The sequence below is a fragment of the Monodon monoceros genome, unplaced genomic scaffold (genome assembly GCF_005190385.1).
Source record: "Monodon monoceros isolate NGI ecotype Baffin Bay Population unplaced genomic scaffold, NGI_Narwhal_1 Super_Scaffold_21, whole genome shotgun sequence".
NCBI classification, from domain to species: Eukaryota; Metazoa; Chordata; class Mammalia; order Artiodactyla; family Monodontidae; genus Monodon; species Monodon monoceros.
The window spans coordinates 63,941,280-63,965,268 of record NW_021703778.1 but is presented as its reverse complement, the minus strand read 5'-3'; the positions used below and the strand labels follow the sequence as shown (position 1 = coordinate 63,965,268).

The 23,989-nt window shown below is 41.2% G+C and overlaps 2 protein-coding genes across 2 annotated transcripts in view; one reads left to right on the top strand and one right to left on the bottom strand.

Moving 5' to 3' along the window:
* LOC114905020 (ferritin, mitochondrial-like) overlaps positions 1 to 18,280 on the bottom strand; it is a 63,665-nt gene extending 45,385 nt beyond the window's left edge. The window contains 5 exon segments of the mRNA XM_029239471.1: positions 8,420 to 8,591; positions 8,811 to 9,275; positions 9,277 to 9,354; positions 9,356 to 9,408; positions 18,202 to 18,280. Coding sequence (XP_029095304.1) covers positions 8,420 to 8,591; positions 8,811 to 9,275; positions 9,277 to 9,354; positions 9,356 to 9,408; positions 18,202 to 18,280 — 847 coding nt within the window.
* Positions 1 to 23,989, top strand: part of RORA (RAR related orphan receptor A) — a 728,434-nt gene that overhangs the window by 529,430 nt on the left and 175,015 nt on the right. The window contains exon 2 of the mRNA XM_029239445.1: positions 18,462 to 18,491. Coding sequence (XP_029095278.1) covers positions 18,462 to 18,491 — 30 coding nt within the window. The remainder of the gene's footprint in view (positions 1 to 18,461; positions 18,492 to 23,989) is intronic.

Genomic DNA, 23,989 nt, shown 5'->3' with positions numbered 1-23,989 from the left:
ACACCGTTTCCTCACTGGAAAATGGTTTAACAGTATCCTCACTGCTTACTTCACAGAGGGAGATGAGGGAATCAGAAGATGGGGTGAAAATATGCTGTCCACTGTACAAGAGTGAATAGGTTGTTACAATGGTGAACTTGCAATTTGCCCTTGAATAACCTTCAAATGAGCTTTTTAAAGTGTAGGACTCGGAAAAAAAACCCTCATGGAGATTGCTCCATCTTGTTTAAATGAGGATCAGATTGCTATTCTGGATGATGAATTGAAATTACCTGCAGAGGGACAGAGAGAACAGACTTCTTGTTGCCAAAGAGGAGGGGGAGGTGGGGGAGGGATGGATTGGGAGTTGGGGATAGCAGATGCAAACTATTATATATAGAATGGATAAACAACAAGGTCCTACTGTATAGCACAGGGAACTACAGTCAATATCCTGTAATAAACCATAACAAAAAAGAATATGGAAAAGAATATATATATAAATATATGAAACACTTTGCTGTACAACAGAAATTAACACAACGGTATAAATCAACCGTACTTCAACAAAATAAATTTAGAAAAAGAAATTACCTGCAGAGGGACTGAACTGCAAGTTGGAGACAGCCATTTGCCTTAAAATAACCATTTAAGAGGGTAGCCGGGATTTCTCACGTTTTTGTTTGGAATCATCAACCAAGAGACTTCTGATTCTGTTTAGGTTTCTGTGTGGTTAAGCTGGCCAACTTTTAAGGGTGGCTGCTATTTTATGCCACTTACGGGCCTCCATCCAGCCAACAAAATGTGGGCTGCTCAGAACAAAGGGAATCACGCAAAAGATTGTCCAAGAGGGCAGAGCCATCAAAACTCTAGTAAAAAGATGGTGGAGGGCTGGTGAGGGGCTGGTGGGATTCAAAGTCAGTTCTCCTGATTTATGTTCTTCTGTGCTTCCTTCACATGGCTTTAACACATTCCAGTATTCCCTTATCAACCAATGTTCCTGCAGTGTATCATGGTTGAGAAAGTCATGATTGGAAAGACTAAGACCTCACTGGAAATGAGAATTAAAGGGGAGGAATAAAAGCGATGACATATTCCTTTTCGTATAAAAAATAAAATGAATGACTAAATAAATAAGTAAATATTCTACGGGTATCTGCTCTACAAAGTATGCAAACCTGCTCTAGTGACTAACACTTTTTTTAGCTGCTGAGGAAATATGACTGCTGCGTATTCACACGCATGGGCAGAGTCACTCCCAAACTCTGTGTGAGGGAGACTGAGCCGCTTTTTAATGTTTTCCAGCCAATAAGGACTTTTTTATTATGGAAACTTCAAACATATGTAAACGGAGGCAACAGTGTAATGAACTCAGGTATACCCAACACTCAGATTCAACACAAGATTTTGTCACACTTGCTTTATCTATTCCCTTTTTTCTTTGCTGAAGCATTTTAAAGCAAATCTCAGACATTGTATCATATCACTCCTACATATTTCACGTTCAGTACAGCAACTAAATGCCTGGTGCACTCACATTTCCCCTTGTTTCCTTTTCAAGGCCACTCAGAAAGGTTTTGTGATTGTTTGTTGTGTTTTCTAAACCTGCTGTGTAGCATAAACTGGTTTTCCCTTTCAGTACTACTCCCATAGACATGCCCTGGACCGTGCGGTCCAGAAGGGTATGAATGAAGAAATGATGCTGCATTATTCAATTTAAGAAGAATGACCCCAAACTCACATATCAAATAATAATAATAATAATAATACAAGGATTTGAACTCTGGGGTATACAAATATAAAACAGAGCTATCTTTAAAAATTAAAAACTAAGTTTGGCAAAGAGACTTTTGCCAAACTGCTATTTCCTCTCGGTCCCAGCATAATTCAGTGGCGGTGGTATCCTGACTTTTATTTTTAAGTCACTTTGAATAGAAGGGAGATTGTTAAACCCAACCTCTAAGCTGTTGTATCTAAGAACCTTGAGTACTGAAGTCAGTGCTTCCAAAATAGCTTTCTCCATCTCAGCAGTGGGAGAGTTAAACTATTCTGAATTGCCATGTGTGAGAAGCCACACAAGCCCTTGCTTCTTGCTATATAACATATGGCTAAGTGGGAATTTTTCTGTAGGTTCTTTATTATCCCAGAGCCAATATGAGATTAGCTTTACAAGTTGGGTTATAACCTTTACAGCTTCTATGTCGGGGATCCGTTAACAAGATCATAAAGATCTTGCTAACAGATGAGGCCGATGTGCCCTGTGTTCAGCTCTGGTAATGACCAAATTGATTTTATCAGAAGTGTTTAAAAGGGCCATTTTAACTTTGCTATTGATTGCCTGACCTCTGCTGTGGGTACTGGGGTCGGTACGTGTTCTCTCTCCTCTCACTTTTTGTGTGGAGCCTTCCACTTTCTCTTCACCTGGGCAAACCTTTCCTTCTGTGCCCCTAAACTGTCTCATTTAGCACTTGGCCCACCACCTATATTCCCCTTGGGCTCTCTGTACATTTCTGGAGGACTAAGCTTTGGGGTCACAATCGGTAAACTAGACGCATAGCTTTGGGGAGCCATCCTCGTTCACTGGACAGATTTTCTCGAGCTTCTCCTTTGTGCCAGGTACATTCAAAGCACTAAAAAGTTCAGTGATAAATCAGGAACACGAAGTTCCAGCCGGCAAGAGCTGAGATTGTTGGAAAGACACACGTCAACTATTTAATAGAGTGTCAGAAGAGAAATAACTGTGAAAAGTAAAGCAAGGTGGAGAATGGGGCAGGGAACACAATTCTGGATGAGCTGGTCGGGCAGCATCCTGAGAGGAAGTGGCCTGTGAGCGGAGATAGGAGTGGATGTGAGGGAGGACTCGGAAAATCTAGAGGAAAATTGAACCAGGCAGAGGGAGTCATAAGCAGAAAGGACTCAGGGCCAGAGCAAGCTCAGAGCTTCAGAGAAAATCCAAGTGTAGAAGAGTGAGCTAGGCCAGGTAGAGAGAGGAGGACACTAGCTGGAGACCCAGGTGGGCTGGGTCGTGGAGGACCTGATGAGCCATGGAAGGAGTTTGAGCAAGAGGCTGACGGGATCTGATTTTGGTCTAGCTTAAGTGATGCTTCCAAATGATGTGGGTGGTCTGTTGAGGTGTCTTCTATGATCGTGGGGAGACTTGAACACAGCCCGGCCTCAGAGCCTGCAGAGCTGAGCGCCATTCTCTACCCTGCTTCTCATTGGCTGGTTGACTTGGAACCAATCACCTAATTGCTCTCAGGCCCTAAAGTTTCTGAGTCCTTACCAGGGAGAGGTACAATTTCTTAAGACTCTTCCAGATCTAACATTTGGTGGTTCTAAACTGTAAACGAGAGTTACTTCCTAATCATTTGTATTTGTTAGGGTAAAGGCTAAAAGCTGCTGTAGCAGAGAGACTCAACAACACAGTGGCCTCTATGGGGTAGGGATTTGCTTCTCTCGCCTGTGAGGTTTGAGCCAGTGGAGGCTGCCAGGGAAGCCTGGCTCATGAGCTCTACGGTCCTGCCTCCAAAGATGGCCCTTCCCCCATGGTTGGAACTGGGTGGCGGTCTCATGCAAGTTCCAGTCCACGGGAAGAGAGAGAGGGGAGATCTGGGCAAGCAGTTTCCTTCATTTCCTTTTAAGTGACATGGAAGTTACACACCCTCCTTCAGATCACAATTCTTGGGGACCACCTAGTGTTGTGGCCGTACCCAGCCCCAAGGGACTCTGAGAAATGCAAACTCTAACTGGCCCTCTGTCTGCCCATGTAAAATGTGCCTGCTGGGGCTTCCCTGGCGGTCCAGTGGCTAAGACTCTGCGCTTCCAATGCAGGGGGCGTGGGTTCGATCCCTGGTCGGGGAACTAAGATCCCACATGCCGCATGGCACAGCCAAATTTTTAAAAAAATGAAATGAAATGAAATAAAATAAAATGTGCCTGCCATGGAAGATGGGAGAATGGATTTGAAGGGGTCCAGGAAAACTGCCACATCCTGTTTTTGAAAAATTCCAGAGTACTGTCAAGATAAACTCTTAAAGTTTCCTGGACCTTTGTATTAATTTCCTGGGGTTGCTGTAACAAATTGCCACAAACCGGGTGGCTTAAAAGAGCAGAAGTGTATTCTGTCACAGTTCTGGATGCTAAAAGTCCAAAATCAGCAGGGCCATGCTCCCTCTGAAGTCTCTAGGGGAGAATTTCTAGAAGTTTCTCTCCTAGCTTTTGATAGTTGTTGGCAGTGCTTACCATTCTTTGGCTTGTAGCTGCATCCCTCCAGTCTCTGCCTCCATCTTCATGTGACCTTCTCTGTGTGTCTTCTGTGTCTCTGTATCCAAATATCCCTCTCCTTTCTCTTGTAAAGACAGCGATCACTGGATTGAAGGCCCACCTTAATCCCATATGACCTCATCTTGACTGCATCTGTGAAGACCCAATTTCCAAATAAGGTCACATTCACAGGTACCACAGCTTAGGACTTGAACATATCTTTTTGGGGGATGTGACTCAAGCCATTAACAATCTTCTTAAGACTAAAAGAAGCAGGAAGAGAGAGAGAGAGAGAGGGAGGGAGGGCGGGCTGTGCTAACTGAAATCAAACAAATTATGACAAGATATATCAGTCTCAAAAAGAACCCATAGTTTGTTCCAAAGCTCAGTGCCACCTTAATGCCACAGTCCAAGGACATATAGGCCTTTTTTCATTCCCTTCTCCGTGGGGACATTCCATCGCATTGCTGTAAGATACCTTGCTTAGGTAATGGAATTCAAGAACCATTGACAGCTTTCAGCTTTGTGGTGTGTGTTCCATTTGATGACCATAACAGCCCCAAAAAGAAGGTATTCTTACCTCCATCCCACAGAAATTGAAACTGCAGCTCAGGCTAAGTAACTTGCCTAAAGTGAAATGACTTCACCGTTGGTGGTGAAGCCAGGCTTGCAGCCTGGGTCTCCTCTCTCCAAAGATCCTGCTCTTCACGTGACATGGCTCTGAGTCCCAGTGAGTTCTCAGGGGGTACTGACAAAAGGGCTCACTCTTGTCTTGAGGGATTTGTGATCAGTGTCTGAGACCACACATGCTCTGCAGAGGTCTCCACAAACCCATGTGGGACCTGAATGCTAGAAAGTGCTGACAGCACAATCAGATACCCTTAGTCATCAGGATAAACAAAACCTCTGTTAGGTAGCTAAAGGACACTTGTTTGCCCAGGAGTCAAGGCTTGTCCAACATCAGAGTCCAGGTTTCTCACTGCATTCTAGAACATTATACATTCAACTCAAAAAGGCTTATTTTTCAGACCTTCATCAGCATGTTGATTGGTGGTTCCATTACTACTTTACCAAGTCCAATTGACCCTTGAACAACATGGGTTTGAACTGCACAGGTTCACTTACAGGCGGATATTTTTCAATAGTAAAAACTACAATACTACACAGTCCAATGTTGGTTGAACCCATGGATGTGGAGGAACCATGGTTATAGAAGGCCAACTATAAGTTATATGTGGTTTAACCCTGAGTTGTTCAAGAGTCAACTGTATTATGAGATTGCCCATCACCATGGGGCCCTCCTATAGTTGCCAGCTATGCCATCACACATATACTAAAGACTTCAGATAGAGTTCCCTGGAGTGTGTAATGCAATTAGTAGTTGCCATAGGAAACTGGGTCTCCTAATGGTCCCAGAGAGGTGATGATTGTGATAATAACCGATATTAAGTCACATTTCCATTCATTATTTCATTTTAATATTGACTTTTCTTTCTTATTGTTAAAATCTTATTTGTACAGCTTTATTATAGAAATTTAAAAAAACATAGACAAAGAAGATAAAATACTAATCATTCATAATTCCTCCACTCAGAGATAACCAATGTCATTAATCTTGTGTATATTTTTTAGTCTTTTGTTTTTCTTAAGACATCTTTCTTTGCGATTAAGATTTTTTAATTTTTTAAAATTAATTAATTTATTTTTGGCTGCGTTGGGTCTTTGTTGCTGCATGCGGGCTTTCTCTAGTTGTGGTGAGTGGAGGCTACTCTTCGTTGCGGTGCATGGGCTTCTCATTGCAGTGGCTTCTCTTGTTGCGGAGCACAGGCTCTAGGCACGCGGGCTTCAGTAGTTGTGGCACGTGGGCTCAGTAGCTGTGGCTTGCAGGTTCTAGAGTGCAGGCTCAGTAGTTGTGGCACATGGGCTTAGTTGCTCCGCAGCATGTGGGATCTTCCCGGACCAGGGCTTGAACCTGTGTCCCCTTCATTGGCAGGCATATTCTTAGCCACTGCACCACCAGGGAAGCCCGCAATTAAGTTTTCATTATTTTAATAATGGTAGGGTATTCCATTATGTCAACATACATCGTTTACTTAACTCTTCCTCTACTGTTGACATGTGAGTGGTTTCCCCCCTCATGTGTTGCTTGTAGAAACAATGTTGTGTTGAAAACCTGGTGTTCGTCCATAACTACTTCCTAAGCCTACATTTCCAGTGTTTGCATTGCCAGATGAAAGGAGAAAAAAAATTTCCCTTGTTTCAGAGTTGAGGAAACTGAGGCTCAGAGAGATGAAGTATTCTGGCCAAACTCACACAGCTGGCAAGTGACAGAGCTAGACCTGAGATCCAGTTTTCCTGACTCTAAATCTCATATGGGAGAAGAGTTTCTGCATCTAATTATCACACTCGATAAATTCTGTGAATGCAAAGTAAATGCCCTGGCAACTACCTTCTTTTCTTGAATTGTCACCCAGCAGTGGTCAATCCAGACAAATTGCCAAAAACTGTCATCAGAGGAGAGTGGAAAGGCTATAGATAGTTGATTTCATTGGACTTTTCGTCTTTCTTCTTCAAGATGATAATGTTGACATTTTTAGAAACCTTTACAGACCCTTGGTATCCTGTACATTCCGGAATAACTGAAGCCATCTCTCCACTTCTAAATACTTATTTGATACCCCATTGGATTCTGGGGCTTTTAGTTCACCCTAGTTCTGAGAGTAGAGCTCATTTCCTCCAAATTTAGAGCCAAATTCCCCTTGTTTCCACTTCAACAGATTCCCTCTCCTTTCTAGGTGATTCAGCACACGAGTGAACCCATGGAATTGTTTCCTCCTTTGCCATAACTAGTATACCCTTGCTTTATCCATGCTTCTGACATCAGTAGCAGACTTTGGTTTGGGATGGCTGCAGACCAGGTGAGATTTCTTCAGTCATTACTTGCCTTGACCTGGTATGCTGACCAGGATCCATGGTCCATGAGGTATGATTATGTTGAGTATACAAGGACATAACATATGAGGAGTATCCATATACAAGGACGTAATATATGAGAAGCCTGACTTGCTTTGGGGCCCCAACTCCATAATCTTTGGGTCATCCTTGTCCAACCAGTTCTGGTAGCTTTGATTTGGGGCATTGAAGCTAGAGCCACGTGTTTGACAACATCCAAGCATGTCACCTACAAATCATTCAAGTCCGTCCCTGCCCTATTAGTAGCAAAGATGGACAATTTCAACAGATTTCAGAGGCATATAAGTAAAGCGTTTCCTGGAAAAGCATGGTAAAATATGTTGATCTTTACCTGAGTTGGATCATTCACTTACAAGATAAAACTACTCAATTCCAGAAGGCTAAGCTGGAAGTGTTAATAGTTGTCAGTTCACATCTCTGCCCAGAGCTCTCCAAGATCAAATTTAAGTTAACCAAGTAATATCTAATGGGTAACTCCATTTTCAGGATAGAGACTTGATAAAAGGAAATCAATGTGAAAGAAAAAAGATTCTTATTATTCTTACTGTCCATTAGTGCTAATCATACATTTGGCACCAGCAAGCCATAAGAGGAGAAATTACCCTCCCTAGGTATGGACTTTTCGTAATGCAGTGAATAGTCATCTCTAAAAGAGAAAGTGGATGTTTCCCAAATAAGTTTAGTCTCAAAATTTCTTTCTAGGATAGACTGATGGTCTCTTGATGTTGCCTTTGCTGGGGGACCAGGAATGATGTTTTGTGCTTGGAACTGTTTTGTCAGAGATAAAGGGAGGACTTGAAAGAGTGTATAGCTCTGTCCTGCCTGCCCAAAACTAAAAGATATTTCTGGGCACATGTGTCAGGAAATATGACCTAGAGATGGAGTGCAATCATAAACATTTTTTTTTAATTCAAACACCAGAAAAAATTTCTCTTATTCATTCTCATAACCACTTTTCAAACTAAAATTAATTTTTTTGTGTGTTGTAAAAAGTACCTCGATTGGTAAAGGAGCTGAAGTATTATCGTCAATATAGGCTCAAATCTAACATAAAAGAAACCTCACGTTAAAGTATAATTTATCTTCATAATTAGTATTTCTAAATGACTTTTAAAGGCTTTTTTTTTTTCTGCAAAAAGCTTTATTGTTTCCATTTGGTCCATGGCTTGGGAGAGGGCTCCAGTGTGGTTAACAAGCTGCATACTGGCCACAGAGCGGGGCTTCAGGCAGAAGGCCCGACACCAGAGGGGCTCCTCAAAGGCCACTGGGCTCCGGAGGCTCCTAGTCATGCTTGAGGGTGAGCCTTTCGAAGAGATACTCGCCCAGCCCAGCCTGGGGACCAGCAGCCTGTGGAGGTTGGTCAGGTGGTCACCCATCTTCTTTTTTTTTTTTTTTGCGGTACGCTGGCCCCTCACTGTTGCGGCTTCTCCAGTTGCGGAGCACAGGCTCCGCACGCGCAGGCGCAGCGGCCATGGCTCACGGGCCCAGCCGCTCCGCGGCATGTGGGATCTTCCCAGACCAGGGCACGAGCTCGCGTTCCCCTGCATCAGCAGGCGGACTCTCAACCACTGCGCCACCAGAGAAGCCCCACCCATCTTCTTGATGAGTTTCACCTCCTCATCTAGGAAGTGGCTCTCCAGGAAGTCGCAGAGGTGGGGGTCTGCACGGGCACAAGCCAGGGCGTGCAGATCCAGAAGGGCCTGGTTCAGGTTCTTGTCCATGTTAATGGCGGCTTCCATAGCGTCCTGAGTTTTACCCCACTCGTCTTGAGATGGCTTCTGCAAGTCCTGGAAGTGGGCGCGGCCGCCGCGTTGGTTTTGCATTTTCAAGAGACGCTCGGCGCTCTCGTGCTTCTCTTCGGCCAATTCGCGGAAAAAGTGGCCCACGCCCTCCAGAGCCACGTCGTCGCGGTCGAAATAGAAGCCCAGAGAGAGGTAGGTGTAGGAGGCCCAGAGATGCATGTTGACCAGGCGGTTGACGGTGGCCTCCACCTCGGTGGAATAATTCTGACGAATCTGGGAGCTCATGGTTGATCGGTAATAAGGAGTTCGGCTCAAAAAATGGTGTTGGCTGGTCCCGGTGACCGAGGATAGCTGAGTGGCTGACTCCGAAGGTTGGAGGGTGGTCAGAGGCTGGAGGAAAGGGCGACCCTGGGTCTGTTCCGTTCAAACACTGTTGAAGCAAGAGACAGATCTGGGGAACCGCCGAGCACAATCCTTTTAAAGGCTTTTTAATGCAATTAAAAATGTTTGATTGTCGTAATGTTGCTAATGTTTTGATGCCTTCCTAGTGTTGTCCTTGGTCCCTGCAACCCTGGCACATAATTTATTTCTCTTTTGAGTGAACCCTAAGCATTAGTGTCCATTAAGAATTTTTAAAACAAAGTCCACAGATTACTTGGAGCACTTTCAATAATATGCACTGATTATCATTAATAGCTCTTTTGTCCTAGACAAGGACATTGTTTTGTAACATCATTTTGTTTGGCGAGGCCCTATTCGGGCTGTGTTCCTGATCTGAATCCTGCACTGATTCTCTCCTTGACAGTGTGGAATAGAGCAAGCTCATGGGACAAGTCAGGACTGGGGCGAGCGGGGACACAGGCCAGCACAAAGTGATAGGTTTTCTTTATGAAACAATTGTTAGCCATTCAAAAAAAAAAAAAAAAGCCTTCATGCTGGGCCTTGATTCTTATCTTATGTTCTTACGCTGCATATAAATTGCTGTTTTAACTACCAGCTCCTTACAATGAGGAAGTGAAAGAGAAGGACAGGAGGGAACAGGTGGACCCAGACGATCTCAACCTTATCACTGTGTTTGTTGGTTTTATGGCAGGAGGGGGGATCTAATCTTCCAGATTTTAGTCTGAAAGTTCTGCCCTTGCTCTCAAACGTTTATTTACCAGATTATCCGCCTCTGTAACAGCAGGGCTCTAATTAATGGGTATTGCCTGTCTTCACCCAAGGGGTAGCTCTCTGTTTATCCAGTGCAAAGTATCTGCAATTAGAAACATCTTTAAAAGGAAAGAGACACTCTGCTATGTGTCCCACGTGAATGGCCTTATTTAAGTCTTACTATAAACCTAGCACTGAGAATTTTATCCCCATTTTATGGATAAGGAAACAGAGGTTCAAGAATGGTTAAGCCATTCTCCCAAGACCACGACTTGAATAATGGGCATCTTATTTAATGCAGGCGTCTTGTGAGGAGGGAGAATAAATCTTGCAAAGGCCTTCGTATTTGGAGCCCTCCTTTTCTAGAAATGAAATGAAGAGTTAGTGTTGTGGGGCTTGTGTACATGCATGTAACAAGCTGGTCCATTACAGAACAGGTTTTGTTAATTATCATTCAGCACCTCTCCTTCTCCCTGCCACACACACTCACTTGAAATAGAGAAACACTGATCTATTTAAAAACAAAAAGAAGAAAAGAAAAACTGCACAGCATCTTATTTTAGGTATTTTTTTATTGAAGTATAGTTGATTTACAATGTTGTGTTAGTTTCAGTTGTACAGCAAAGTGATTCAGATATATATATATATAAAACATATATATATAACATATATATATATAAACATATATATATGTTCTTTTTCAGATTCTTTTCCCCCTATAGGTTATTACAAGATATTGAATATAGTTCCCTGTGCTATACAGTAGGTTTTTGTTGTTTATCTCTTTTATATATGGTAGTGTGTATCTGTTATTTCACATATTTTTTGTTGTGTTTGTTTTTCTTTCTGTTTTTTATTCTAACACAGAACTTATACATGTTGCATATATCTCTGTCTCAACACTTGTTAACTCATTGTGAGAGAGGACAAGAGAAGGCACACAGGCTGAATATTAGCAAGGTGGCAAAAGGACATCTTTGTAGCTAGGCACTTGTCCAAAATGCAGGGCCTCTGGAAATGCCATTGTGGTAATTGGTATGTCTGGGGAGAAGGAAAGATGCCATTTCTTACCAAAAAAAAAAGTTAAAATAAACTTGGTACCCACACAATTGCCTAGAAACCAAGAGACGGTAAGAAGTCCATCAAACAAGTTAATTGGTCCAAGATTTGGCACTGATTGGAAAAATCAGATTCTATCCCTCAAGTGCTCTGCTCTTGCCATAACTGTAACTCTGAAACTGCTGATACCCTGACAGTGATAAATTTATAGTATTTTCATGACATTTTCTTTGCTTTACTTTGAAGCATAGTCGGCTAAATAGAGTCAGGGAATTTTGCTGTATTAGAGGTCCTAGTTTGGGGAGAGTCGTTGTGGAGATTTTTTCCTCTTCATTTTAAGGATATTACTGGTCAATTTAAAATTGTTATCATAGTGTTAAGTTAGAAGTTACTCTAAAGCATTACCTGGGAATGTTTCTCTCTCTCTCCATATATATATATATATATATATATATATATATATATATATATATATAATGGGCTGGGTAAGATTATGAGTCTTACAACTTTATCAAAAGGTACCATTTTTCTCTAGCCCAGATAATTTAAAAATATCACCCAAAAGAAGTGTATCTTTTACTTATACAACGTTTTGTGGATACTGCCTTCTTTCTTCTTTGGTTTTTAAAAGAAAAAAGAAAAAAGTTTCAGGGAGTTGCCCTTGATTGTGAGATACATTAGATTTTTTTCACACTGAGAAGTAGATCTGGCAGCCTGTTGCTTAGAAGAAGTTTGGTTTGTTAGCTTGAAAGCACGGCAAGGAGTCATTGATCAAGGCTCTAGAAGGGAAATCAAGAAAGCGTGTAGTTCAGCTATCTCATTCTACAGATGAGAAAACTAAGGCCCAGAGAAGTTAAGTGACTTTCCCAAAACATCCAGCAAGGTCACTTTTGGTTCACGGTTTGTGAGTGCTTTGCATTTAGAGAGTTGGTTCCACCCATCACTCTTCCACAACTCCACGAAGTCCCAGTCTCTGTGGTGTGCATGCCTCTTGCTCAGTGGTCTGTTTGTGAATCTCTGGGGAAGGATCTTGGTGTCACTTCCCAGGCATTGGGAAGTATATCAAAACCTTCACAACATCTGGACTTGGTTTGACACCCTTTGGTGGTGGTGATCCAAGTCCTTTGCCCACTTAGCTTACCTGCCCATGAGCAAGTATCTTCCCTTGATTTTAGAGAGTAGAGTCCAGGGGAGTTTGGGGTCTAGAACAGAGTACACTTGCTTTTAGAAACTCGGTTCTCTGTCTTATGCTCTCCTCCAGCAGATATGAATTTTGAAGTCAGAGCCCTTGGTCTGAAAATCAGAATCCCGGGCTATGAGTCAGTGTGAAACCCAAGAAATCATGAGCAGCTATGACATAGCTTTCAGTAGAACATTCTAATTCACCTTTGTTAAAGTAAGACTGTGTGCATTGCCCACCTTTTGTGAAAGTTAATAATTAACATTTATATCACACTTCCCACTTTGTAAAGGTCTTTACACATCCTTATTTTGTATGGATTTTCACAACAGTCTTTTGAGTATTATTATGATTATATACAATTATAGAGACCTGGAAATTCAGGCCCAGAGAAGTGAAGTAAGTTGCCCAAGGTCTCTTAGCCTTGGGTAGGAAAGTGGATGGACTAAGAATGTAAGTTCAGGTCAACTTGACTCCAAATCCAGTTATCTTAAAAACTGCCTTTACATGGACATATATACACTACCAAACGTAAGGTAGATAGCTAGTGGGAAGCAGCTGCATAGCACAGGGAGATCAGCTCGGTGCTTTGTGACCACCTGGAGGGGTGGGATAGGGAGGGTGGGAGGGAGGGAGACGCAAGAGGGAAGAGATATGGGGACATATGTATATGTATAACTGATTCATTTTGTTATAAAGCAGAAACTAACACACCATTATAAAGCAATTACACTCCAATAAAGATGTGAAAAAAAAAACTGCCTTTAAAAAGTTTATTCTTTTCCACTTCTGGGTAGAATTAGAGCTATTTGCCTCCTGAACACTCATCATAATTTATCTTTAGAAAACCCAGCTGTCCCGGAATGGTCGATTCAGGGTCACTGCTAGTAGCATTAGGTTTGGATAAGTCTTACCCCTTCCACTTGAGGACAAAGATGGACAGCGTAGACTGCTGTGATTTCAGAAAGGATGAGCTCTATGGCGAGAAAGACAGGAATCGTGCAGCCTCTGGGGAAATGAGAAGAAAGAGAAACGGAAGACCCAGCCATCCCATTTAAGGAGGAGGGGTATGAAGAAATGGCTGCTGGTTGCAAACCAGGGCACACAGACCTCTCAAGTATCTCTTTCACCCAAGCCCTGGTGGGGATTCCTGGCTTAGCTAAGGCTGGGGGACAGGACCCTGTAAGTTTAAATTAGTTATAGAGCTGACTGCTGACTGATATGCTTTGGGGAGTAAATCTTTTTTTTTTTTTTTTTTTTAATATTTACTCTTATTAGATGCACTATCTATACCAGGGTTTTTCTGGTTTTTATTGAAGTATAGTTGGTGTATAATATTATGTAAGTTACAGGTGTATAATATAGTGATTGACAATTTTTAAAGGTTATACTCCATTTGTAATTATTATAAAATATTGACTATATTCCCCGTGTTGTATAGTGTATCCTTGTAGCTTATTTACACGTAATAGTTTGTACCTCTTAATCCCCTCCCCCTCTCGCCCCTCCCCTCCACTGGTAGCCACCAGTTTGTTCTCTATATCTGTGATTCTGTTCCTTTTTTGTTATATTCACTAGTTTTGTTGTATTTTTTAGATCCACATGTAAGTGATATCATACAGTATTTGTCTTTCTTTGTCTGACTTATTCCACTGAGCATAATACCTTCCAAGTCCATCCAGGTTGCTGCAAACTGCAAAATTTCATTCTTTTTATGGCTGAGTAATATTCCATTATATATGTATGTGTGTGTGTGTGTACCACATCTTTATCCACTCATCTGTTGATGGAAACATAGGTTTCTTCCTTATCTTGGCAATTGTAAATAATGCTGCTATGAACATTGGGGTGCACGTATCTTTTTGAATTAGTGTTTTTGTTTTTTATTCAGATATATTCCCAGGAGTGGAATTTCTGGGTCATTTGGTAGTTCTGTTTTTAGTTTTTTGAGAAACCTCCATACTGATTTCCCCAGGGGCTACACCAATCTACATTCCCACCAACAGTGTTCAAGGGCTCCCTTTTCTCTGTATCCTCACCAACAATTGTTATTTGTGTTCTTTTTGATGATAGCCATTCTGACCAGTGTGAGGTGATATCTCATTGTGGTTTTGATGTGCATTTCCCTGATGATTAGTGATGTTGAGCATCTTTTCATGTGCCTGTTGGCCATTTGCATGTCCTCTTTGGAGAAATGCCTATACAGGTCTTCTGCCCGTTTTTTAATTGAGTTGTTTGCTTTTTTGATGTTGAGTTGTATGAGCTATTTATTTATATTGGATATTAACCCCTTATCAGTCATATCATTTGCAAATGTTTTTTACCATTCAGTAGGTTGTCTTTTCATTTTGTCGAAGGTTTCCTTTGCTGTGCAAAAGCTTTTACGTTTAATTAGGTCCCATTTGTTTATTTTTGCTTTTATTTCCTTTGCTTTAGGAGAGAGAGCCAAAGCAAATATTGCTACAATTTATGTCAAAGAGTGTCCTGCTTATGTTTTCCTCTAGAAGTTTTATGGTTTCCAGTCTTACATTTAGGCCTTTAATCCATTTTGAGTTTACTTTAGTATATGGTGTTAGAGAATGTTCTAATTTCATTCTTTTACATGTAGCTATCCAGTTTTCCCAGCATTACTTACTGAAGAGGCTATCTTTTCTCCACTGTATATTCTTGCCTCCTTTGTCGTAGAAGAATTGACCATAAATGCATGGGTGTATTTCTGGGCTCTCTCTTCTGTTCCATTGATCTATGTATCAGTTTATGTGCCAGTACCATAATGTTTTGATTACTGTAGCTTTGTAGTATATTCTGAAGTCAGGGTGCGTGGTTCCTCCAGTTCCATTGTTCTTTCCCAAGATTGTTTTGGCTATTTGGGGTCTTTTGTGTTTCCATATAAATTTTAAAATTATTTGTTCTAGTTCTGTGAAAAATGCCATTGGTATATTGATAGGGAATACATTGAATCTGTAGATTGCCTTGGGTAGTATGATCATTTTAACAATATTAATTCTTCCAATCCAAGAACACCATGTATCTTTCTCTTTTTGTGTCATCTTTAATTTCTTTCATCAGCGTCTTATAGTTTTTGAGTACAGTTCTTTTACCTCCTTAGATAGCTTTAAATACATACCATGGACTCACTTCCCATCAGATATTAACTTTCTACAGAAAACTTTTTATTGTGATGATTAACTTGTCCTTAGTTGACCCATCTGTGAAATGAGAAGGACATTTTCTTTTTTTTTTTTTTTTTCACTTCTGTGGAGTCAGTTAATATGCAGAACTGGAGCTTCTATAGAGAAAGGAGAGACACAAGACATTAGTGTGAGCACAGTTATTTTTCAGGAGAGGAGAAGGAAGGGAATTCCAATAAATTTTCTGATTGTTTCATTAAATTTGTCTTTTGTGTGTTCACTTTCAGTTCGTTTGCTTTTCCTAGAGAAATAGAATTTTGTCTTCATAATGGCTATTAAGTAAAAACATTGAAAAAAAGAAAATATTATGCACAGTTATGTCTCCATAATTAGGAGTTGTAATGCACTTTAAAAAATATTGCTTTTGTGAGAGGGATGTGTTTTTTAAGCCTTTCTCCATAAAAGTGTATCTATTAATTTATTGTTATGTTTTTCCTTGCATGTGATAGATATAATTTACATTTTATTTGTATAGGTTAGGGTTGCCAGATAAAATACAGGATGCTCAGTTACATTTGAATTTCAGATAAACAACAAATTGCTAGTGTCTGAAATTTAAGTGTAACTGGGGATCCTGTATTGTTTCTGCTAAATCTGGCAACTCTTGTGTAGGTATATCTCCCAATTACTTGTACTGATCGCTAATTGGCAGTTAAACGAAACTGAGGGGTCGAGTTTGTGCTTTTACAGAAGTCATGCTGTCTCTTGGAGACAGAAATGAGAAGTTTTAGCTCCGTGCTGCTGTGATCTCAAGGATCAGGCAGCTTTCCTGGAAAGATTTTCAAAATCTATTATCATTATAATCGTCATGAAAATATTTGATGAGAATACTGCATCACACTGTATAATAAATTTAAGTAGAAAAGTCAAAGCAGTGGTATTTTCATCAGGCCTTTGGGTGTCAGGAGAAAATAGTTCCACACTCAGCGAATATAGATAGGTCTGTTTGGGGCTGTGTTAAATCCAATTGTGTGAAGGTTCTGAATAATCAGGAGTGACAGCATAAGCACTTTCTCTTCAAAGTGATTTTACCAAAAGCATCATTTCCTAAGGAAAGTACACATATAGCTCTCATAATGCTGAAAGAGCACTAAAGTATCCGTTTATTGGTGCTGGTGTCATGAGCTGGAGTTGCAAGTGGTATTCAGATTTTCAGCTTGATTCACTGCTCCTGTTGGGGGCAGTTCCCTTCCCATGAAAAAGCTTATTTCAAAAACTCCTCAAACCCTTTGGTTAGTTCCCATGTGAGAGAGCCTTCAAGACTCTTGCAGAAGCTTCTAACTTCACCATGCGAAGCCAAGTCAAACACGATGAAAAACAATAGTTGTGTTTTTCTCCGTAGAAAGGGGGAGAAAAAGAATTTGAGTTGGGCTATGTAATTTCAGCTTCCCTAAATAAGTCCTGTGGAAATTTGTGGGGGAACAAGTGTGTGATTTTGGTCTTGGTGCACAATTTTGGCACTAGCTTTTTTTTTTTATGTCTACCATGGATTTTTTTTTAAACATCTTTATTGGAGTATAATTGCTTTACGATCGTGTGTTAGTTTCTGCTTTATAACAGTGAATCAGATATACATATGTCCCCATATCTCTTCCCTCTTGCATCTCCCTCCCTCCCACCCTCCCTATCCCACCCCTCTAGGTGGTCACAAAGCACCGAGCTGTTCTCCCTGTGCTATACCATGGATTTTCATAACGGATTTCTTCCCTGTCCGATACATTCCATAGCTAAGTAATAGGTCTGATATGAGTGCCAAATTTTTCAACAGTGTTACTTTCCAGAGGAGGGTTAAATAGTTATTTTAATAACTTGAAAGAAAAAAAGACACACAAGGTTTACCACACTTCTTAGTCACAGGCTAAATGTTTTCAAGAGCTTTATGATTTTGAGCCTATTTGGTCTCAAGAATATCCCCCAAGAAGAATGAAGCATACAGAATTCAAAATGGAGCACTTCTGAAGTGGCGATAGCACTGTTTGCATTGAAGTGTGCGTTCACGTTATCTTTCTGCGGTCTTATGTGCAGAATCTTGCCCAGTTCCACTCTTCACCCGCTCTCTATAAAGCATCTTAGAAGTATCAAGGGTGCTGACTCATGAGCCCCTTATGTTTTCATATAGTTTTTGTTCATTGTGCTGCCATTGCCAAGAAGTAGCCGTCATTCCCCTTCTGACTTTAACAAGTATAGACAGAGAGGTACATTTTGTGGATGTATTTTCCCTCACCATTAAAAGTGATGCTTCATGTAAGCACAAAGAGCCATTTTCATTAAAAAGTAAACACAAAATCAATGGCCAGAGCAAATTCATTGCTCTGTGGCTCAGTTCACTCTTGTCTAAGTTGGCTTCACACTCTTGTGCCTTAAATCTTCCCCACTCTGCCTATAAACATGATCATCTCCCCTATTTAAAATCAAAAATAAGCCTTCTCCGGCTTCCCTGGTGGCGCAGTGGTTGGGAGTCGGCCTGCCGATGCAGGGGATGCAGGTTCGTGCCCCGGTCCGGGAAGATCCCACATGCCGCGGAGCGGCTGGGCCCGTGAGCCATGGCCACTGAGCCTGCGCATCCGGAGCCTGTGCTCCGCAACGGGAGAGGCCGCGGCAGTGAGAGGCCCGTGTAATGCAAAAAAAATTTTTTTAATTTAAAAAATAAGTCTTCTCTCACTCTGTTTCATTACTGTCCGTGCTGCTACTTTTTTACCACAGAACCTCTTAAGCCAGTAGGCCATGCTTGCTGGCCCCATCGTTAATAGTTTTGTTACACTGGGGTAGATCCAGTGATGCTGTATATGAGATGAAGATGCATCTTGCCTCTGCATCCCCATCTGAACAAAATGCGTTTCTGAGTACACTGGGGATGATGTACATTCTAAGAAGTGCACACAGGCTCCTTTCTTACCTTTGTCATTGTTTCTTCTCTTCTAGGTATCTCAGTAACAAAGAAGACGCATACATGTAAGTAATGCATTTTTTTTTTTGTCCAAAGTTTTCTGAAGAGTTGGAATTCGCATATGTCTGGCTGCTGTGGCCTTTCAAGTATAAACTAATGTTTCAGCTGTGATCCATGGTCAACAGAGGTCATACTTCTCTACCTGTAGTGGTCGGAAGTGGTACATCTCCACCTGTTTGTACTGAGTGTGTGTTAAAGAGAGTCTAGACATAGTGTGATAAATTCTAGCGATTCAAGCCACTCATCTTTAGAAAAACCATAAAATCTAGCCAGGAGGATCAATTAATTACTTACTGATCACCCTTACTCTGGATCCTTCTTAGACGAGTTGGTATGTTTCTAGGAAACATCACCTTGATTTCTTTTAAACTTTGGTCTCCTTTTCCTCACCACTAGTTCACGATTTAGGCCGTTTTGTACTTGTGTCTGTGGAGCAGAGATACTGACGGGGAATCTAGGCGCTGCCGCTCGTGTGGCCTTTGGGGGCCCTGGTAAATGGCATGGGTAGTTTGATGTGGAAATGTGCGCTGGATTTATCCTCTGTATTCATTCCCACCTCTCAGGTTCAACTGCTTTCATCAACTGCCTTCATATGAACTCCACCATAAGTTTACAAACTCACGTCAGTGTAAAGTGTTGTGATCTGCATTCTGAGCAATGATGTTTGGCTGTGCCTTGATTCTCAGGATGAAACCAATACGTCATTGATGGCAGGCAGTCAACTTTCACTGTACTTGACCAGCATATTATTTAGACTTTCGATTAAGAGTGTCATTAGAATTTGATAACTATTTCAGACCACAGATATGTGCTACCTACGAGATGTGTTTGGGCATCCTTCTAAGGCAAGCAATGGAGATATTTATGGCACAATTCAGGGCCGACAAAGATGTGTCCCCCAATTTTTCCTATTTATGCTTTGAAAATTTTTGATTTCATGTGAACAATTTGGAGGAAAAAGAAAATCTGTGTACCATCAAAGTAGTTTATCTTGTGCCTCACTTGATTCTTGAAATCTGCTCTTGGGTTTGTCTGTCTGTCTATCTGTATTTGTAGAAAACAAACATAAAAAGCAAAAAAACCAACCAAACAAACAAAAAAACCAAAAGCAACCCCATCCAATTTGATGGTTGCCTGACTTGTAGGGCCCAGTCCTGCTGTCTCTCCACGTGGCTCTCCCGTGGGCTTCAGTGGAATGTTTGAGGAAAGAGGCAAAGCTCAGGCCCGTAATGGACACATGCTCAGGACAGCACCTCGTCTCTCAACACATGGTTCCAGTTGGCTGTCCCTCCACCAGGGTAGTCTGTGGCCCTTAGCGTTTTGGGGGTTGTTTTGTTGTCGTCGTTGTTGTTGTTCTTGCTGTTGTCGGTGCATAATTGAGCTCATGATGACTGAGAGATTGACAGTGCAGGAGACTGAAGTCCTCTGTATATCCGCAGGGCAGGCATGGTACAGAGCGCTTCCTTGCACAGCCTTGCCCATGAGCTCGTCCCTGGCCTGGTGGGACCCACTCTAGAGGTGGTAAGTAATTCAGTCTTTCTGCTAGCTCAGTCCTGGGCCTCTCCTGAACAGGGGCGGATGGTTGTGCCTACTGTTTATGGCGGTTTGGGGTATGGACTCCTGGCCACCTGGCAACATACAGAAAGCTGCTGACTGTTTGCATTATGACTTGGCTCCTGGATAAGTGGACAAAAACCACTAGTTCAACTCCACTGGATACAAAGAATACCCCTCAACGAATAGGACAGAGACCATAGATGTTACTTAATATATAGACCATCCATCCCTAAGGACCTTTAAGGAATTGTCATCCCTAAGGATAATTTCATTGGCCTATGGCAGAAATAATAACCCGTGGTTGGATTTAAATTCATGGAAGGTTGTGAGTGACAGCATGAGAGTGGTAGCTAGTGAAAAAAAGTGGCACTCCAGTAACAGGCAATAGAACAGGTTGGTCTTTCAGCAGAGGCTTAATGAACTCTATCAGCTGTACCTGCTTTAAAACAAAATCAAGATATAGCCAGAGTGGGTAGGTTTTGAGTGCCTTTCTAACTGTGAAAATCAGCAGGAAAATTCTTAGGGATTAAGCATAATGTAAATGTAGAAAGATTTAAAGCTTCCTTTATGTAGTTCAAATATTAAATTGATAGAAAGATTTAGATCAGAAGTCATCTTGGTTTTTTTGGCTCACGTTTACTTTCATGATTTGGGGGAGAGGGCCCAAAATAAAACGGCCCAATGACAAGTTGGGGAGAAAGCTCCTGAAAAGACAGTTGACACAGAACTTTGAAATTGAATTGTCCAAGTTGCATGTTAGTGAAAGTCTTCTATGCCACGTAAACATGGAGATTGTTTTTGTCACCCACCTCAGCAGACAGCCCATCATATTTCTGGTCTTAGCATCTCTATAGGCCCCACAACTGGTGAGAAGGAAGAAAACCAATCAGTTCTTTCTCTAATAACTATCACCCAAATGACTTCTTCTTTAGCATCTGTCGGATTTTTCTTGAAAACTGAACTGTCCTAATTTGCTGATAAGTTTTCTTGAGACGTTAAATTTCAGCTCCTCTTAAATCATCTTGACATCTGCTCTTTAAAAAGTTTCACTATCAGGGAAGTGTGCGAATTCATTTTTGGGCCGTCTCAAGACTTCCGATTTTAGCCAGGGTTCAGGAAACCTTGGTCAAGGCTTGACTACATATTCATCAACAGCTGAAGTCAGCTCACATTAGCAGTTTCAATCTGGGTTTCCTAACTGCCCGCCCAGAGAGATTGTTCCACTTACAAATGAACATGTACAGTTGCAGAATATATTATCAGACCCGAATGTCAGCTCACAGGTACACCAGTCAGAGGCGCAAGAACTACAAGATGAACCTGAATAGTTGTGACACTTGATAATATTTTAGGCCACCTTGTTATCTGGAAAGTACAGGTATTGCTTCTTTAAAAAAATGCTTTGGGTGAGTTAAGCAAGAAATTCCCAGGAAAGGAAATCTGATTGTTAGCTTCAGAGAAATCCACAAGCGTGGTCTTTGGAGAACACAGATTCTCCTGAGTTCCTGGGATAGGACCGTCAGTGTTTGTCATTAACTTCACTTGGCAGGTGGGGGAAGGCAAAGCTTGGGGCATCTTGTACGAAGTCATCATGACCAGTTGGTCAAGGAGTTCTTACATTTGCAATGTTCTTCAGTTGTTGACAGGACATATTGCTGCTGGGTTTTGCTGTGTGAACATAAAAGAGAGTTTTTACTTGTGGGATAGGGATATACTCACGAAATTTTACACTGTGGTGTAGAATTTTAATTTTTCTCGTTGATTATATAGGACCTGTATTTGATTGGACACTTTCAAGACTGCTTTTGCTTTGTGATTCACAAGTTTGTTCTGGTCTCATTCCTGCTGTAACAGTACTGTGTGGATAAGTATCTTTCTCTTGGAATCAACTGCTGTCTTGGTTTTTATTAGTTGCCACATTTTATTATTTGCCAGATCTGTTCATTTGTTCCTGACTTCTTCATCTAATTCTGCATGGGTAGTTCTGCATTCACTAAAATGTTAGAAGATGACATATATGGAGATGAAAAAGTGAAAAATACAACAGATAATAATCAGCTATTTCAAGCTACTGGGAAGTTTGGCATCATAGCTCATCACCTTAGGGAATCTATCAGCCGGCCACCAGAGCGCAGACCCAAAGGATACCTGGTCGGCCCCTGGATTGCTTCCAGAGTCAACAGACCATTGTCACTTCCTCCTGTTCTCATTCTTGTTTGTATTTCTTATTCTTCTTTTTAGAGTTTGTTTTTTATTGAATATGATTGATTTACAATGTCATGTTAGTTTCAGGTGTACTGCACAGTGATTCAGATATAGATATAGATAGATAGATATAGATATCTATATCTATCTGTATATATCTTTTTCAGATTCTTACCCCTTATAGGTTATTATAAAATATCGAGTATAGGTTCCTGTGCTCTAAAGTAGGTTCTTGTTGGTTATCTATTTTATATAGCGTAGTGTGTATATGTTAATCCCAACCACCTAATTTGTAATCCTAAATTATATTCCTTATTCTTCTTGTTTAAGGCTCTTCTGCTTGCTTTCTTCCACACTCGGGAACTTCCAAACGCGTAAAAATTACAAGTTACTCCGTAAGCAATCAGGAAAATATGTCAGTTTAATCCAACTGCACATCAGTTTTCCCTAGTAAATGACAAAATCAAATATGCTTTGGAAGCTTCTGGAACTTTTAATTTTAACCCAAATAACCATTAAAAGTGAATTTAGTACATTTGCAAATGTTTGGTTGCAGCAGGCTCATACCTGAGATGTAAAATTAAAGCACTGTATTATTTATAAAGAGATTTTAGTTCTCTAGAGTAAAAATATTTTAGTACAAATCAGAATATTTCTTTGAGAAATAATCCTTTGTATTTTTAAAGAAAAAAAAAGTATTTATTGCAGTCATTTAAAGTGGACTAGGTTAATGTATTCACTTCTTACCCCTAGAGGCTTGGCTTTAAGTTTGACTTAGTGAAAATGAGTTTTGAGGCCTCGACCAACCTCTCCCTGGGTATTTGCTGATATCACAAAACCAACCCAACAATTTGTCACAGTTGTTGCCGTTTACTCAGGAAGCCCAAGAAGTACAGTCGCCTCATTTTCTCGTTTTCTTTTCCTTTCCTTGAGGCTATTCCTTTTGGTTGCAGACTCTTAGCAGCCCCAAACTTGGGGCTCACCCACATTATTTTCACAGTCCAGGAAAACTCAAGAACCATTCTTGGCAAAGCTAATGGAAGGTGCTTTGGTTATATAGTTAATAGGTTGCTGTGGCAACCCATGTGACTCATGGTGTGACTCACGGCAATTATAATTTCAGTTGCTAGCTGGATGTTTCACTAGGGCAGACCTGAGAAATTGCCACACTCAAGTTCTTTCAGGAGGCTTTCATCCAGCGCCTGTCCACCCATTGACAAACAGTCACAAACTAGTGCTCACAAAGTTGCCAGCAGATTCATCTCTTAGCTTGCAGACACTGAGCTTGCTGCCGATGGGACATGACCAAAATACAAGTGCTGGCCTCTTCTAGAGCTAATCAGTGGACAGTTGTTTATTGAGGACCTACTATGTACTGACAGGTTCTTTGCCCTCAAGGAGCTTACAGACTAGGTTCAAGGTTGGGACTGCGGGAAAGTGGGGACACATAGTCACAGAAAATAATCTGAAAATACAAATGCTAAGTGTACCCTTTTCAGAAGATTTGGCTCATAAACTGGAAAGCAGACTAAGCCGGAAATGTGGGAGAGGAGAGAAGAATTAGAGGGACCTCCAGGGTTCTGACACTGTGATCCAAGTATACAAGAGCAATGAAGGGGAAGGTAGATATTTAACTCTGGGTGCTGAAAACTACCTTTGCTCCTCCTCTTCGCCTATTCTCACCCAGAGGAACACCTATGTCATTCCTTCAAGATCAGTCAGTCCAAGGAAGTAAAAATGC